At 64.2% G+C, this 16,257-nt stretch overlaps 3 protein-coding genes across 3 annotated transcripts; all 3 read right to left on the minus strand.

Annotated features, from left to right (window-relative positions):
• Positions 1 to 278: 278 nt before the first annotated feature.
• On the minus strand, positions 279 to 3,715 carry CHLRE_09g397660v5 (uncharacterized protein). The gene is made up of 7 exons (XM_043065855.1): positions 3,304 to 3,715; positions 3,156 to 3,204; positions 2,538 to 2,994; positions 2,249 to 2,324; positions 1,939 to 2,032; positions 1,628 to 1,694; positions 279 to 1,364 (listed from the first exon to the last, which is right to left on the minus strand). The coding sequence occupies exons 1-7, from the start codon at positions 3,373 to 3,375 to the stop codon at positions 1,292 to 1,294; spliced, it is 888 nt and encodes a 295-aa protein (XP_042921310.1). The 5' UTR covers positions 3,376 to 3,715; the 3' UTR covers positions 279 to 1,291.
• A 174-nt stretch (positions 3,716 to 3,889) lies between these two features.
• On the minus strand, positions 3,890 to 8,064 carry CHLRE_09g397697v5 (ribosomal protein L4). Its single transcript, XM_001694752.2, has 7 exons — positions 7,723 to 8,064; positions 7,309 to 7,428; positions 7,019 to 7,160; positions 5,731 to 5,984; positions 5,331 to 5,498; positions 4,948 to 5,091; positions 3,890 to 4,748 (listed from the first exon to the last, which is right to left on the minus strand). The coding sequence occupies exons 1-7, from the start codon at positions 8,038 to 8,040 to the stop codon at positions 4,662 to 4,664; spliced, it is 1,233 nt and encodes a 410-aa protein (XP_001694804.1). The 5' UTR covers positions 8,041 to 8,064; the 3' UTR covers positions 3,890 to 4,661.
• An 815-nt stretch (positions 8,065 to 8,879) lies between these two features.
• CHLRE_09g397734v5 (uncharacterized protein) lies at positions 8,880 to 16,135 on the minus strand. Its single transcript, XM_001694753.2, has 16 exons — positions 16,057 to 16,135; positions 15,915 to 15,973; positions 15,729 to 15,831; positions 15,421 to 15,473; positions 14,878 to 14,932; positions 14,349 to 14,401; positions 14,122 to 14,181; positions 13,492 to 13,749; positions 13,000 to 13,150; positions 12,626 to 12,658; positions 12,152 to 12,244; positions 11,658 to 11,873; positions 11,237 to 11,449; positions 10,691 to 10,806; positions 10,211 to 10,400; positions 8,880 to 9,954 (listed from the first exon to the last, which is right to left on the minus strand). The coding sequence occupies exons 1-16, from the start codon at positions 16,096 to 16,098 to the stop codon at positions 9,814 to 9,816; spliced, it is 1,836 nt and encodes a 611-aa protein (XP_001694805.1). The 5' UTR covers positions 16,099 to 16,135; the 3' UTR covers positions 8,880 to 9,813.
• Between the last annotated feature and the right edge of the window lie 122 nt (positions 16,136 to 16,257).

Raw genomic sequence — 16,257 nt, forward strand, 5'->3', positions numbered from 1 at the left:
GACAACTGCGCACATACATGCTATGCTATGCTCGCCAGCAGCGACGCGAAAGGCAGCTGCGCACACGATTCGATGCACGCAGTGGTGGGCCACACCCGCAAGTCACGCACTCACGCAATGCAGACATGCCCACGTGTCCACACGAACCCACACAAACCACATGCCCACGCGGAACTCGGTGGTGTGTGCACCAGGCTGACGCCATGCAGGTGGGGCTGAGCGTTGCTTACCGTATTAGCGAAGTGCCAAACTGATGAAGTTGGCGACACATTTCATGAGCCTTGTGCGCGTTACATCGGGCATGCAGGCACATGCGTGGCATGGCGCGTGCGGCCCATTGCCGAGGCCTACTGCCATCCTCATTCGCCAAGAGCCGCCAGGTTCCCCAATGAGGGACAGCACGTGTGCTTGATAGCCAGTGCTTGAGCTAGGGTGCTAGAATCATCAGCGCTAAGTTCATCATCTTTTCTAAGAAGCTATGGGCATTCTAAGTAATCTAAACGACGGGTCAAACACTCAGGGCCCATGCCAACCTAAGCAAGCATCAGGACGCCGTGGGTTGGCACGCGCCGTCTCACTAAATGCATCATCCAATTTTGTAGTCTAAGCCCCAGGCGGAACGAACACCGCATGTCTTTTAAGCTATCCACATGGCCACGACCGCCGCGCCCCACGATTATGTACACACCGCATGCTACGTCAATCATCGCACACACCAGGGCAGAAAGAATGACGCTCAAAAAAGGACTCAAACTAGTCCTCAAGTAAGAAGAGAACAAAGCGCACAGTGCACACTTCCGCCAGACATGTGTGTCCATGTAGCGCGTACCGGCCCATTCGCAGGGTTCCCATGAATGCGCGCGCGCAGACAGGCAGGCAAGCAACACGCGCGGCGAGCGAGGCACAGTTCACAGCCCCGACGCGTTACGCACGCGCGCTCGCCACAGCTAACACGTGTGGCACAAGCCACGGTAGGAATCAGTCAAAGGGATGTCTTGCTCCCAAGGCCATGAATTCTCCCGCACTTGCCGGATGAGTCACCCCACCCGGCTTGGCCACAGCGCCGCGCGCGCACCAATCCTTCAGTCCCAGTCCCTTATTGTCGTTGTCGTGTCAGAGTCTTCAACTACTGCTACATGCATCCTGCCCTGGCCTCTCCTGCCTCTTGTGTCAGTCACGACCGCTCTCGCTGCGCGGGCTGCGAAGAGCCGCCTCTCGTGTGAACAGGTTGGGGGTCTTGCGATGGGTCTTGACAGACGGACGCATGGTGATGGTGAGGGTATGGCGGCCCTTAGTTGCCGGCGGCGTCCTCGGCCGCCGACTTGGGCAGCAGGTACTCCTCATCGGGGTAGACCACCTTGCAACTGTGAGCAGGGGAGGAGGGCAAGGGGGCAGCAAGCGTAAGGGAGGGGGCATCGATGCGGCGGCGGTATAAGCAGGGGCCGGGCACGTCAGGCGGCTGAGCTAGCAGATTGTGTTCGTGCAAGCGGCTCTCCATGCCCTCCCTTTGCCCCCAGCCATGAAACCGAAGCTCGCACGTAGGCACGAGTGCACCCGTGGCGTCCCCCTAGTCCCAAACAACAGGCAGGCACGACGACAGTACGGCAGTACGAAGCAGTGCACTCACGTCTTGATGGTGTCCCAGCCGCCGTACACAAAGCGGCCCCAGGCGCGCATCAGGTAGCAGTGCCCATCTGAACGAAGGCAGAGCGGGGGGGTGGGTGGGTGGGAGGTTGGAAGGGTAGGTGAGAAGGCGGGAAAGCTGGGTGCTCGCACTACACACACACCAAGTTTGCAGCCCTTGCTGCATGCCTGCCTCCCCAACCGTTCCTTTGCACATCGCCAAACTGTGGCGCAGCCCCTACTTGTTCCGATGCACATTCTGACAAGGCAAGTCAAGCACAGGCCTCGAACAGAAACCCTTTCGTCACGACTCACCGCCGCGGTAGTAGAAGCTCTTGCACTTGCTCTTGGCAATGCACGCCGCCTCGCAGGCCACCAGGTTCTGAGCGTGCGTGTGCTTGGTGTTCACCTGCAGGGGCGGGGCATGAAGCAAATGAGCAGACGGTAAGGCTAGTGCCGTGAACACACGAAGCCGCAAGCACACGAGGGGGGCGCCTGACCGGGGGCGGCACGGGCACACGGGCGCAGCACTAGGCGCTGTAGCAGTCAGCTGCTGCAGCCCCCTGGGTTGTGGCACAACGCTGCCGCACGACAACTCTCCACCCCCTCCATCTGGGTCACTTACGGGGAAGTCAATGAAGGGGGCCTTCTCGTTCACGGCGCGTGCGTTGACCTTGTAGCCCTCGCCCACGCAGTCCAGGCTGCGGGCGGTGGAGGGACGAGGACGGGAGCGAGGAAGGTCAGCAGGGGTGCCGGAAAGGGGACACAGCACAGTGCAGGCATACACTGCAGCAAGGCCCCGGTGATTCAATACCACGGCATTGAGTGGTGCGGTAATTGCGAGCTGTTGACAGCTCGCAGCGCCGCTCGTCTGCGTACCAGCGCTCTCGCGCCTCCAGCAGCTCATCACTCACCGGTAGGGAGGCGGCAGGGGTGGGGCGCGGGTGCCGGGGGCGGCCTTGGGCCGGGGGCTGGGCAGCTTGGGGCTAGCGTACACGGGCGGCGGCGGCGACGCATCCTCCTCGCCGCCGTAGGCAGGCAGCGGAGGCGCGCTGACGCTGGGGTTAGCCTTGGGGCGGGGGCTGCGGGCGGGGCGGGGGCTGCGGCCGCTGGGGTTGGGCTCGGGGCTGCCGTACGAGGGGGGGTAGATGGGAGAGGGGGAGGGGGGCGTGGGGGACACGTCGTGGCCGAAGCCAGGAGTGGGCACAGCGGCGGGGGTTCCGTCGTCGGTGGTGGCGCCGACGTCGGTCTGGCCGGCGACGCTGCCGACGCGGTTGCCCCGGCGGAGGGGGTCTGACAACTCGGCGGTCTGGACGGGGTTGGGCAGGATCTCGCCGGCGTCAAGCGCGCGGCGGCCGACCAGCTCGGAGGCTGTGATGGGGCCAGCACGCGAGCAACAAGTTGGTTAGAGGCGGGCTGAAGCACACAGGAAGGACAGGCGAGCAGTCGTGTGAGGGCATGGCCAGAGGGGGTTAGCATCGTTGGCCGGTCTTGGCCGCCGAAGGACCCTCGTGCGCCTATATTGCTCTCACCTAGTTGCTCGGTGGCGGCATCAGTGCGCAACGCCCGCACACGCGCGCCCTGCGGAGAGAAGATAAGTTGTGATGAGTCGTGTTGCGCGGCCTTTGGACTTCACAACTGGGTTGCGAGAGCGTACGTCTGTATGAGGTTTGTGCTCACCTGCACAGAGGCTGCCAAGGAGATGGCACAAAGGGCGACGAGCGCCCACCGCAGCGAAAGCTGGCGAGCCATCTGTCGATTCCTGTCTGTGTTTAGGAGCCTTCCGCGACAAGCCCGAAGCTTGATATGGAATGCAGCTTATGTGTTTACGCTATGGGTCAACAGCGCACACCAAATTGCGGTGTTATGTGGCGGCTTCGGAGCGTCGTTGCGCTACAAAGGTCAAACACTAGTTCGGTAATGCCGTCGCTGTTTACTATGAGAATGCTTAGTGCCTTAACACCGGGTATTACAAAGCGAAGTTGCTGTCCACAATTTATACCGCTGTGCGGCCGCTACATGCAACCAAACGCTCCGCCTCCAGTGTCCGCCTGGTCGGAAGTTGGGCCTCCAGTAGCGCACCCCCAATCTCTATGAGAACAAGCACCGGCAAGCGCGGTTGCAATAATTGCAATCAACATACAGCCAGACTGAAGTGCGTGTACTGAACGGGCGCCGGTGTGATCCAGAACGAGTCCGCCACGACACGAGTTAAATTGCAGGTGACCACCAAGACCCCGTAGCGCGGCTGCCAAGTCTTTCAGTTCTTAAAATGATGATTTTCTTACCGAGCACTCAGGGGAAAGCGCAGGTTTCCGAACCGGCCTGCGGTGCGGTGGGCGCATGTGTCGAAGCTGTCTGATGCCAACCCACTTCGCAATTCCGGTAGTGTGCATACGAGAGCAATACTGCCTCGCATGGGCATGTTATCATGAGGAGCGACTGCGACGGTAATCTTCGGACAGCAGAGTCGGCGTGGGCCCGCCGAACACCCGTTCCAGTGTTCCACGCTGGAGAAGTGGTCCTTAACATCCTTACTTCATGTTACACCCTCGAAGCATGCCAATCCGCCCCGGGCCCCTATGTGACCTTTGGAAACGCCAAGATCCTTTTACACAAAGTTGTGGCCAAGGACCCCTCGCCTCGAGCTCAGCGGAGGCGCCGTGCTTTGAGCACCACGCGTGCGTTCCTCACGCGCATTTGCAATAGGAGCAGATTGTCTCGCCTGACCAGGTTGCCAACCGCGTGCACACACATACTAAACAAAACACAGCAGCTGCTAGCGCCTCAGCCTGCGGCCCGGCACCAGCCCCCCATCGGCCCAAACAGCCCGCGCGCCGTGCGCCCACGGCGGCAGAGCGCCCCAAGCAGACGCCAGAGCCCGCGGACCCCAGCCCCCGCCGAGACGCAAACCCCAACCGCGGCCACACGACGCAAAAGCCTGGACGGCAGCGAAAGCACAAAACCCATCATCATTCTCCGACAGTAGCGCCAGACGCAGGGCCTGTCGCCGGCAAGCTTTCCAGGGGCGACGCCGTTTAGGCGGTCTTGGTCTGCTTCTGCACGGTGATCCAGCGGGCGAACAGGTCGTAGTCGTCGCCGGCGTAGTCCGACTCCACCAGCATCTGCGTGTGTGTTGTGGAATGGAGAGCGCGGGGAGGTCAGTTTGAGGCGCAAGCCGGCGCTGCCATGCAGCAGCCCCACGGCCCTGCAGTAGCTGCGGCCGAGAAGCCTCGGCGCCAGCCCCAGCGGCCCCAACCCAAAGCCCGTATGCTGCCACTGACAGCACAATACAGCAGCAGTAGCAGCAACCGAACAACTCACGTTCTTGTAGAACTTCTTGCCGATGGCCTTGATGGCCTTGTCCTTCTGGCCGCCGGTCTTCTCGCCCTTGGCGATCTTGGCCAGCTTCTCGCTGCGCTTGGCGGCCTTCTTGGTGGAGCGGGTGATCTCCACGCGGCGGGCCACCTGGGTGGTGTGGCGAGGCGGGTGTGGGCGGGGGCCCGGGATTAGAAATACAGCCAGGTAGCTCGGGTGCCTCTATGTCGCTCCTGTGCCTCAAGCCTCAAGGTCAAGGAAGAAGGCTGTGTGTGCGAGAAGCTGCAGCACACCAACCCAAGCGATACCAGCCCTACGCACGCGTGCCCGCATCCCCATATCGCCCGCTTCAACCACACATCCACAGCCCCGGAACCGCATCCGCCCACCTTGGCGTAGGGGTTGAGCTTGAGCATGGCGCCCAGGTTGCGCAGGGGGTTCTTCTTGAGCGGCGCGTGCTTGGGGCCGGCGCTCTTGGCGGGCCGGACAGCCGACTGGATCTCGTCGCTGTTGATCAGGCGGGCCAGGTCGCCGTTGGCCATGCAGGCGCGGGGCAGCTGCGTTTTCATGGGTAGAGAGTGGGAGAGACAGAGAGCGAGGAAACTGTTAATGGGATGGCCAACGGTTGTTGGGTCGCTACTGACCCGGAACGATGCGCACCGGCATTGGATACGCCACACTGGGTACTGCCTCTGCCGTCATCCCAACACCCACCACCACCGGTCCCACCCAGATCCCCGTGCCCCACCAACCCATCCCCACTCCGCTCCCGCCTCTTCCCCACCTCACCTTGTAGCCCTTCTTCTGCTCGCTCTCGGTGGTGGCGGTGCCGAACACCTTGTCCAGCTTCTCGAAGGCCGACTTGGACCAGATGCAGAAGCGGCCCAGGTGGCCGCCGGGGGCCAGCTGCAGCAGGTTCAGGCGGTCCACGGAGGTCACCTCCACGCCGGGCAGGTTGCGGAAGGCCTTGGAGATGCCCTCGTCGTTGGCGAAGACAACCAGGGGGCCCTTGCGCATCACGTAACGCCGGTTGCGCATCTTGCCTGGGGGCGGATGGGAGAGAGCAGGTGTTGTTAAGCGTTGGAAGGGGTGTCAGGCATTGGTTTGCCGGGAACTGGTGCCCCGGAGGAAGCGATGAGCGGGTGCCGAAAGTGGTGGCGCTGAGGCGCGGCGGTCAGGACCCAGGCCGTGCGCGCTCATCGTGGCCGGCGGCGCACGCGGAAGCTGTTGTAGCCGCCGCGGAACAGGGCTGGCTGCTGATTCAACCCATGCAGTGCCCGGCTGGCTGGCTGGCTGCCTGCTGGTCCCACAGCTGTGGAGGTTGCTGTGGCTGGTCCCCGCAGTCTGCCTCTGCCAGCGAGGGCTGCCCCCTTGGCCCCTGCCCCCAAGCGGAAGCGCCTCTGGGCGCTCCGAGTCCCGAGTCCCGAGCCGCTGGGCAAACCCTGCAGCCGATGCGCTGGACGCAGCCGCAGCTGCGCCACCGTTACAATGAGCGGCGCGGCTCGGGCAGCCGCGCCAACCCCTTTTACTGCTGCTCCTGCGGCGCCGGACTCCGCATGCGCCTGGGCCGGCTCGACTGTCGCTTGCAGCCGCATACGGCGTCTGCTGCCATCCGGCCGCACCAGCCGCGATGCCGCTGCTGGTGCGGTCGCGCAGCCGGAAATGCCGCAGCCGCACGCTGAGCGCACTCCAGCATCCGCCCGAGTGCCCGCCCGCAGCTGCAGCCACAGCCGCTGCACGCAGCGCCCTCCGCCGCTTCGCTTACGAGAGCCCACACCGTACCCCCCATTTGGCAGCAGATGGGCCGGCGCGCCCGGCTGCAGACTGCAGCCCAGCTCCCGCCACAACCCCGCCGTGTGCTGCTGGCTGCTGTCGCCAGGTGCTGCTGCAAGCATTGCCGCCGCTTTTCGTGCTCCAGCACCGCCGCTCCCTCCGCATTTGCGCTTCTCCCACGCTTTGTTGCACGCGCCTGCTGCAGTTCCACAGCTTCCGCCGCTGCCCTTCCCCCTCCTCGCCCAAGCCCACGTTTAGCCCTTCGCCGGCCCTCCCCCCCGCCTGCATACACAGCAACACCTACCCTTGCCGGCGCGCAGCGACTTGGAGTCCTTGCTCTTCTCCACATCGGGCAGGGCGCCGATCTTCTTCAGGATCTCCAGCGCCTTCGAGGTCTTCTTCACGCCCTCCACGGCGTCGTCCAGGACCAGGGGCACCATGGGCACCTGCGCGAAGCGACCCGCGTTGACCCGGTCAAAACGAGCGCCGAGCATGCGGAATGGCTGGCAGGGCGGCAGGCCGGCAAGCGAGCTAGGCTGGGGGAAGGGGACACGGGAAGGAGGGGGGGGGGACACAGGAAGGACGGAGTCGCACCTGCTCAATCTTGTGGCCGCGAGCCATGACCAGAGCGGGCAGAGCCGAGGCCGCCAGGGCGGACACCACGGCGTAGCGCTTCTGGTTCACGTTGATCTTGCGGTGCCAGCGGCGCCACACCTATGAGCGTACATGCGAACGGGCGCAAGGTCAGAGCGATTTTCGCCACCTCGTGTTCTGCACTGTAGATTCCGCGACATCGTATGGCAGTTATAATGGCAAACACAGCTCTCTCGCGCACTCTGCGCCCGGCTCGATCCAGGGGACAACACCCTTCGCTGCCAGTCCTCAGCGACCCAGGACCTATTTGTTGGATAGTCCGAAATTGCAGCTTTCGGCCCGTTTTCCGTGAATCTGTCGCCGGCCCCAAAATCGGTGCCATCGCCGACCGCCGCCGACATTCTGCGCTCTCACCTTGGTGGGGGCGAACATGCGACCACCGCGGCACATGTTGCCGAAGGCACCCTGGCCGGCGCGGTGGGTACCGCCACCGGGCACACGGGGAATACGCGACACGGCGCGACCAGTGCCCCAAGACTCGGCAGCGGTCTGGTGGCCGGCCTTCATGAACACGGCGTACGCCTGGCGCTTGTTCTTCGCCATGTTGGTGTGGATGGTGCGCACGATATCCGGGCGGATGGGCGCGGTGAAGACGGCGGGGAGGGCGACCTGGGCCGCCTTCTCGCCCGTCTCAATGCTGTGAACCTCAACCATAGGAATGGCGGCGGCCATCTTTGCTAGTTGAAGAGCAACTTGCCACTGCGGGCTGGAAGAGAGGGAACAAGGCTCGCGCGCGGAGTTTGAGCGGCGAGGCGCTCGGACCCGCAATGGGGCGCGACTGCCCCATCCCAGAGAAATATGCTGCATTCTGCTCTTCCAAGCGTTATACCTGGGGTTTGAACGAATTGTGTATACATTGAACTGAAAGGGGGAGGCCCCGCTGGCGGTCGACCGTCCTCGACGCCATCCACACTGATTCCGTCGCGCGAGACCCGCACGAGCTCTGGCGCCACGCCCTCGATGGACGAGGCTGCTTAAAGGGGTCTCGCTGATTCAAGCGGGGTCCCAGCAGTAGAGCCCTGTCACTGCGAGGGGTGACCTGGCAGCGCGGGATGTCAGCCCCCTGACAGCCCTGCTGCAGGGACGCTGCTGCCCTCTGCCCCGCGGCCGGACAGACGTGTGCGGTCCGCCGTCAGTGCGTCAGCAGGTGCCAGTGTGTGTGACAGGGGCACCCGAGGAGCCGCATGGCTGGGTGCGAACCACTGGAGAAGAGCGCGCGGGGGTCAGCCGAGCTTGCTGACAGGGTCACGGCCCTGGGAAAGGGCGCCGCTGGCCCCGGCGTGTGGCCCCTGCTGTGGCCCCTCCTTAGTCAAGGGAGGTTGCTATGTGCCGCATGAAGCAAGCTGCATGACCGTGTGCGACATGTTGGAGAAGAGTACACGGGGGAGGGGAGGGGGCTGTTTGGCAGGTTGGCCCAAAGGGTTGGCCGGCTCACGGTCCTCGGGTATAAAGCAAGGACTGGGAGCCAACGTTCGTCGCCTGTGCGGTCGGACTCGGGCAGGTCCGGGTCGTAATACGGTAGATCATCCATGTCACATGGAACGGGGTGGGGGGGGATGGGGGGGGAAGAGCACGCGGGGACCCTGCCTTGGAGGTGACGGCCCAGGACGGCCCCGCCAGACCGTCTGCGCACTGCGCACTGCTGATGCCGCACCGCCACCGCAGCGGCAGCGGCAGCGGCGCGGCACCAACGCGTACACACCACACCTCCACCACGACCACATCCCCACCAGTGCAGCGCCATGCTAGGGCGCTGTGCATGGCAATGGGCAATGGACACGGCACCAGCTATGCCGGGCGGGTCCGCATACGTATGAATAGTCCCCAATCCGCCATGTGCCCAGACAAAGACGGCCGCCACCCAGCCGTACTTCTCGTAGCTAGGCATCTCTGCGAAAGCAAGATACGACCCCTGAGCTTAGAACGCCCCAGGCCCCAGCGCCTTCCCTGGAAGGACTGAAGGGGATACCATTCTGCGCTCTGCAGTCTTGGCCCCCATCTTGGCCCCTATGACAATGCCCCACCAGCCTCCACAGCGCGTTGCCAGCCGCCTTCCTAATTTCTACACCATCCGAACGCATTACGAGTCTACGATTGAGGCATACGATATTGCGAAGTCATGTGTGTTCTCCGATGGACAAGCGTGCGAGCTTCAAAAGGCCTCCGCCACCCCGCACGGTCACATGCACACCACCTTGTAACCAACAACAACAAAAAACATGCGACCTTGCTTACCCCACCGCACCGCTTGCAGCCGGTTCTGTGCCTCCGACACGGCAAACGCAACTTAACAGCAACAGCAGGGACCAACCGAGCCAGCAGTCTGGCACAACCGCAACTGTGCACGCGGCCGCGGCCGCGGCCCTCAACTCCCTAAGACCACTTCATTCCCATATCCTACAGGGCAGGGTCTCAAACGCCGCCACCTCAGCCGCCCCTCCTGACCTAGCGCTCCGTCAGCGTCAGCCACACGCCGTCCGCGGGCACGCGCACCAGCCCGGTCTTCATCTTGAGCGGCAGCGGCTGCCTGGGGTGCAGCGACACGCGGAAGCGCTGGTACATGCGCACCAGCGCTACCTTGGTCACCTGGGGGGGGGGGGGCGGGCGTGTGTGAGGGCGGGGGTTACATTCATGATTAATTAAGAAGTGAAGTCGTAGGCAGGTACAGTTGCAGAGTAGGGGGGGGGCGTGTGTGAGGTGCGTGGGTGAGGAGTGTGTCACGAGCGTGTGAGGAATGGCGTTGGACTACAGAACGGGTTTGCTTTTCTCCTCTCGGATTTCCTTGTGCTGTTTTTGACACACACGCCCACATTCGCACACACCCCCATACACGCACACTCACCATCATTGCCAGCTTGTGTCCCACGCACATGCGCGCGCCCACGCCGAAGGGCGCCCAGCCGTTGGGGTCGGCCGGGCCCAGCGCCGCCTGGCCCTCGGGCAGGTAGCGCTGCGGCAGGAAGGCCTCGGGCTGCGGCCACACGTCCGGGTCGCGCTGCATGGAGTGCACGTGCAGCACCAGCACCGAGTCCCTGCATGGCACGCATTGCATGCATGGCGGTGCCATCGCCAGTCAGGGGGTCGCCATCGCACGGGCGGGCGGTTTGCCTTGCGCGGCTTCTGCGCATGTTGGGTCGTGGGCGTTCCTAGGCGACCCGGTTCGTACGCACCGCCACACACCGCCACATACACCGGTCCCGCGCCTCCCCCTTCCCCCGCCCCAGCCCCCGCCCCCGCGCCCGCCCCCACCCCTCCCACCTCCCCCTTTCCCCCCCACCCCCACCCCGCCCCCGCCCCCCCGCCCCCGCCCCCGCACACCCACTTGGGCACCACGCGGCCGCCGCCCAGGTCCACCTCCTCCCGTGCCTCCCGCAGCAGGTAGGGCGCGGCCGGGTACAGGCGCAGCGTCTCCTGCAGCACGGCCTCGGTGTAGGGCAGCTGCGAGGGGGAAGACAAACGGGGGGGGTAGCCATCCATGGGATGGTGTGTATCATATATGAAGTGGAGTGCCGACGTCCAGAGGGGGGGGTTACATTCATGATCATTTAAGAAGTGGCGTAGGGCGGGGTCATGTGCCCGGGCCCAGCGAAAAGTCCCGTGGGAGAGGTTGGGGCTGGAGTTGGCGGTTCCGCACCCTGTTCGACCCAGCACGGCACTGGGCACTATGGTGCATTAGGATGTTTCGACGTAGCTTTCATGCCCCAGCAGCGAACCTTTTCCAGGCGCGGCCACGCCCACACGCCCACACACCCACACACCCACACATGCACGCACAAGGTAGTACCGCGAACGTCGCACCGCATCGCTCACACAGTACTGCGTATTTTCTTCCTTGTGCGGTCACACCCACCCACACCCACCAACCCACCTTGGCGAGCAGCTCGGGCGTGAGTTCGCCGCCGGCACAGGCACCCTCACCCGCACCGGCACCCGCCCGCCACGGCCCCAGCACGGCGTCTATCTCGTCGGCCATGCGCTGCTGCGCGGCGGGGTGTGTGGCCAGCAGGTAGGAGGCCATGGTGGTGGTGTTGGAGGAGGTCTCGTAGCCCGCCACCAGGAAGGTGAAGCCCTGGCCGATCACCTGTGCGCGTTTGCGTTTGCGGTTGTGTTTGCGTGCGTTTGTAATTGTTCACAGGGACAGTGGGTTGAGCAGCACGTGTGGGCAAGGAAATTGATAGCGTACGAGTTGCGCGGGTATGCAGTTAAGGAACACAGGGGGCGCCACGCGGAACGTGCACGCATGTGCGCCAAACACCTGTGTCATTGTGAGTGTGTGTTTGGGTTCCCACCTCGATGTCGCTCAGTCGGTCCTCCACCGCGCCCCGCCGGCCCTCCATCATGGCAGCCATGAAGCTGCTGGAGCTGATGCCGCCGCCCACCTCCTTGAAGCCGCCCGCCCTGTCGCCGCCGTCCGCGCCGCCGTCACCACCGCTTGCGGCCGCCGCCGCTGCGGCCGCCTTGTTGGCCTGCCACTGCTCCATCAACAGCCGACTCACCTCAGCCACCTGCGCATGCATGCACGTCAACCGCACTTCATCAGGAGCCCAACAATAGCAGTACAGAGCAGCTTAGCAGTACAGCGCACGATTGCAGCGTCTTCTTACGCTGCCGTTCACGGCTCGCAATAACCAACCGCATTGCGTGATGATAGCAGTACGGTATACAAAGATAGTGATAGCATGAAGGCACACGGGTGGGATACCGATACAGGCGATATAGTGATGGCCATGGCACGGGTAGTGGTAATGCGCTCCGTCGCGCCGCCGCCGCCGCCGCCGCCCACCTTGCTCCGCGCGCGCATGTTCTCGGTCTGCGCGGCGTCCGGCAGGTGCTCCGCCATCCAGCGCCACAGCGGCCGCAGCGCGGGGAACATCAGCTGCAGTGGAGTGGGAGGGAGGGAGGCGGGTCGGGTGAGGGGTGGTGGGGGTGGAGGTTCCATGCATGATTGATTAAGACGGGATGACATTTACAGGTCGTTGCAGCAGATCAGTGGGGATGTGCGGGGGCGGCCATGTGCTGGCTGGAGGGTTGTGAGGTGCGTGAGGAGTGTGAGGCCGCGGTGCTAGTGGAGGTGCACGTGAGGCACGTGTGGTCCCGGTGCAGCTGCATGGTGGTGGGGGCCTGGGTGGTGCCAGGACAGCGGGCGGCTTCGGCTGCCGCGTCCTCAACACGCACTGCCTGCGCCGTCACCCCGCCCAAACCCCAACCCCTCATGCAACTAGACTACACCTCATGCAGGGCGCAGTGCAGCACTCACGTTCAGGGGCAGGTAGACTGTGGCCCGGTCCACCTGCAGGGGGGGAGGCGAGGGTGGGGTGGGAGGGCGCGTGACGGCTCAGCTCCTGGATCAAACACGTGCCATGCCGTGTGGCGCCGGCCGGAGGCCGGGAGAGCGACATACACGCGTGTGGGCGCGCACACACACATACACACACACACACGCACACGCACACGCACGCACACACACACACACGCACACACACACGCACACACAAACATATGCACACACACACGCACACACACATATGCACACACACACACACACACACACGCACACACACATATGCACACACACACACACACACACACACACACACACACACACACACACACACACACACACACACACACCTGCAGGCAGCGGAACACGGTGCGGCTGGCCTCCACCAGCTGGGCCCCCAGCGCCGAGGTGGAGGTGGGCGTGGCGGTGCCCGAGGCGGCGGCGGAGGCGGCGGACCCCGGGGCGGGGCCCAGGTCGTCCTCCAGGGTGCCGAAGTCGATGCTGCGGTGGGAGGTGGCGGCGGGTTTGGGCCAAGGAAATTCAAAGGAAAAAACAGGATAACAACAGAAGATGAACTAAAACTTACCGCCTGCCGCCTGCGTTGTTGCGCTGGCAAACTTACTGCAGCGCGGATCTGTGGCTTAGTTGACGACCAGAACGCACGCTGGACGCCAGGGAACCACCCCGTGCACGGTGGCCACCTCACCCCCTCTTGTACGGGCTGGACTGGCTCAGGTTCGGGTCCTCGGCGTGTTCGTTTGGGTCCGGCATGCAACTACACTCCCCGCCTCCCGGTGCCAGCACCCTCCGCCATGCACCGCACCGCGCATGCCCCAACTCACCCGTACGCCACCTCGCCCACCGCCGCCATTGTGTAGTTGCCGGCCTCCGTCAGAATCTCAACGCCGCCGCCGCCGCCGCCGCCCTGCTGCTTCATGGCGAGCGCCGCCTTGCCCTGCTGCTCGCCCTGGGCGGCGCCGCCGCCGGCAGAGCCGAGGCTGGCATCGGCGGCGGCGGCGGCGGCGGCGGCGGCGCGGCGGGCCAGTCGCGCCACGAAACGGTTGGCGCAGCGGTTGATGGCGGGCAGGTGGGCGGCCAGGCTGGCGGGGGCGGGGCATCGAGGGGTAGGAGTCAGAAGCGTGGCGTGGGGTGGCGTGGCAGGGGTGAGGCACGGGTGAGGCGTGCGGAGGATTTCGACAGGTGAGAGGTGGGCGAAGCAAGCGTAATGCGGGATGTGGGGAGTAGTTCATACCAATCCCACATGGGGCCCGGCGGCGGAGCCAGTGCCGGCATGCATGCGGCGGCTGCCCGGGCGGCCAGCACCACTGCCCAGACTCCCCAGCGCCACCCCGGCCTCCGCGCCCCAGTCTCGCTGCTGCAAGTATCTCTGCCTCCTGCCCCCTGCCTCCTGCCCTGCCTTCAGTGCAGCAGTTTTGCTACTGACTGGAGCTGAGGGCCGGTACCGCACACACCTGGCGGGGTGGATGATGGACGCCTCGAAGGCGCGCCGGCCGCGGCGCCACACCTCGCCCCTGAACAGGAACGCACCGCACAGGCAGGCAGGCAGGCAGGCAGGCGGGTAGGCAGGCAGGCCCGCATGGACACGTGGCGCGGCGCGGTGGGCTGGGCAACAGGGCGTCACACGCACACACGCAGGCAGGGCGGTGCACACGCCACGCCACGCCACGGCACGACTCACGAGGCCACGAAGGCGCCGGCGTTGTCCACCTCCGCGTTGTGACCCACCAGCACCTGCGGGCGGGCGTGTTAAAGAGCACAAGGAAAACATTGCGCAAAGACAGTGTATGCGATGCGGGCGTGCGTGTGTATGTATGTGTATGTTGGAGAGCACATGGAAAGGAACCCCGCACGTGTGTGTATGCGTGTGTGTGTGTTGTACGTGGCATAGGTTGAGCGATTGGGAGCATTGTAAGTCCGTGAGCGTATATCCGCCACGCACAAACAGGGCCGCACAGCGGTGGCAGCACATTGGGGGGAAGCGCACAATCATGCCGTACTGCAGTGCAGCAGCAGGTGCAGCAGCAGGTGCAGCAGCAGGTGCAGCAGCAGGTGTCGGAGCCCTGGGCCCGGTGTTGGCACGGCCCCGTGGCCCACAAGTACTGTGCGTAGCTACGCTGCCTCTCCTCTTCCCCCTCCCCCCACCGTGCCCGCTTGCTCGGTCGTGTGTTGACTGCCCCGCCTGCCCTGAGCCCCCACACGACTCTCACGTGGCCAAAGTCGGTCATGCGGGCGGGGCGGTTGAGGAACTTGAAGCCCAGCTTCCTGCGGGATGGAGGGGAAGGGGAGGGACAGTAGCAGGGGGATTTAGTCCATTCCAGTCCCTAGTACCGTAAACCCAGACCCAGAGCCAGCCAAGAGGAGGGGCCGGGAGCGGCGTGAGAAGGACGAGTGGATGGCGCCAGGAGTGGGCATTTGCACGGATGGCACATCATCCACGTTGATGATTCATGGCCAAAGCCACCACAGAGCGACGAGCGGATACAGAATGCAGCAGCGACGGCAAGTGTGTACATGTGTGCGCAGCCGTGGTGCGAACCGACCCACGCCAGAGCGCAGGTAGCTGGCAGGGGCGTGGTGGGGCACGCCCGGTGTGACCGCGCGGGCAGGACTGGTAGGATGGGGTTTGAGGACCGACGTGCAGCCGGATGGCTGTGACGTCGGCCTGACGGGTAAGGCACGTGGCGGCTTGGTGTGCGACCAGTGAGGGGGGGGGGCGCAGGCGAGCGCGCGGCAAGTGTACGGGTGCGCACCGAATGAGGGCGGGGTCGGCGATGGTGATCCACGCCCGGTTGCCGAACCAGATCTGCGAGGTGTTGTTGGGGAAGGGGTGGTGGGGCGAGCGAGGTGCGGGGTCGACGAGTGTAACAGCAGCGAGCACGCACGGCGCGGGCAAAGGAAGGCGGTGCGTTCCACCGACCAGACAAGGTTACGCCCTTGCTGCGTTACCGGCTGCGGTGTCGCACGCGAGCAGTTCGCGCGCTGGCCACACTCCCGCGACTCGGTTTTCGCCCATGCACATGAACAGCGGTTGGTCGCGGCTGTCTCAGCAATGACCTACCGCAACAACGTTTCCATACTTTTTCACAGCTTCCACCGTAAAGTCAGTCGCATCTCCGGTGGCAAAGTTCAGGAGGTGGCCCAGCAGCGGCAAGCCGGGTGGCCTGAGGCAGGGCGGAAACTTTAAGAGACATGTATGCAGTGGCATAACTAACACAAAGTTGCAGCAGGGACATCCTTTTCGCACCCAGGGATTTTCCTCGTTTTCCAGCGCTCCACCGGGTTGATGATAGCCCATAGAAGTGCCTGTCCACGTCATTGACATGTATATGACCTGCTACGAGCAGACAGGTGTCGCACGTTTCTGCAGTGAAGGGGTGCATCCTCACCAAGAGGACGGGGCTCAGCACCAGCGCCAACGCTGCGTACATGGTGATGATTGTTTTGTTTTTAGTACAAGTATAGATAGTATAAAAGCCCAGGAACTACCCCCCACGATGACGTTTGCCAGTTTGCGTGTCCGGCAAACCCTGGGGAGGCGGCTTCCCCATCGTCCCCCCGGCCCCTCGAGGACCTCTCCATCGCGCGGC

This window comes from Chlamydomonas reinhardtii, chromosome 9, assembly GCF_000002595.2.
Source record: "Chlamydomonas reinhardtii strain CC-503 cw92 mt+ chromosome 9, whole genome shotgun sequence".
Classification (NCBI taxonomy): Eukaryota; Viridiplantae; Chlorophyta; class Chlorophyceae; order Chlamydomonadales; family Chlamydomonadaceae; genus Chlamydomonas; species Chlamydomonas reinhardtii.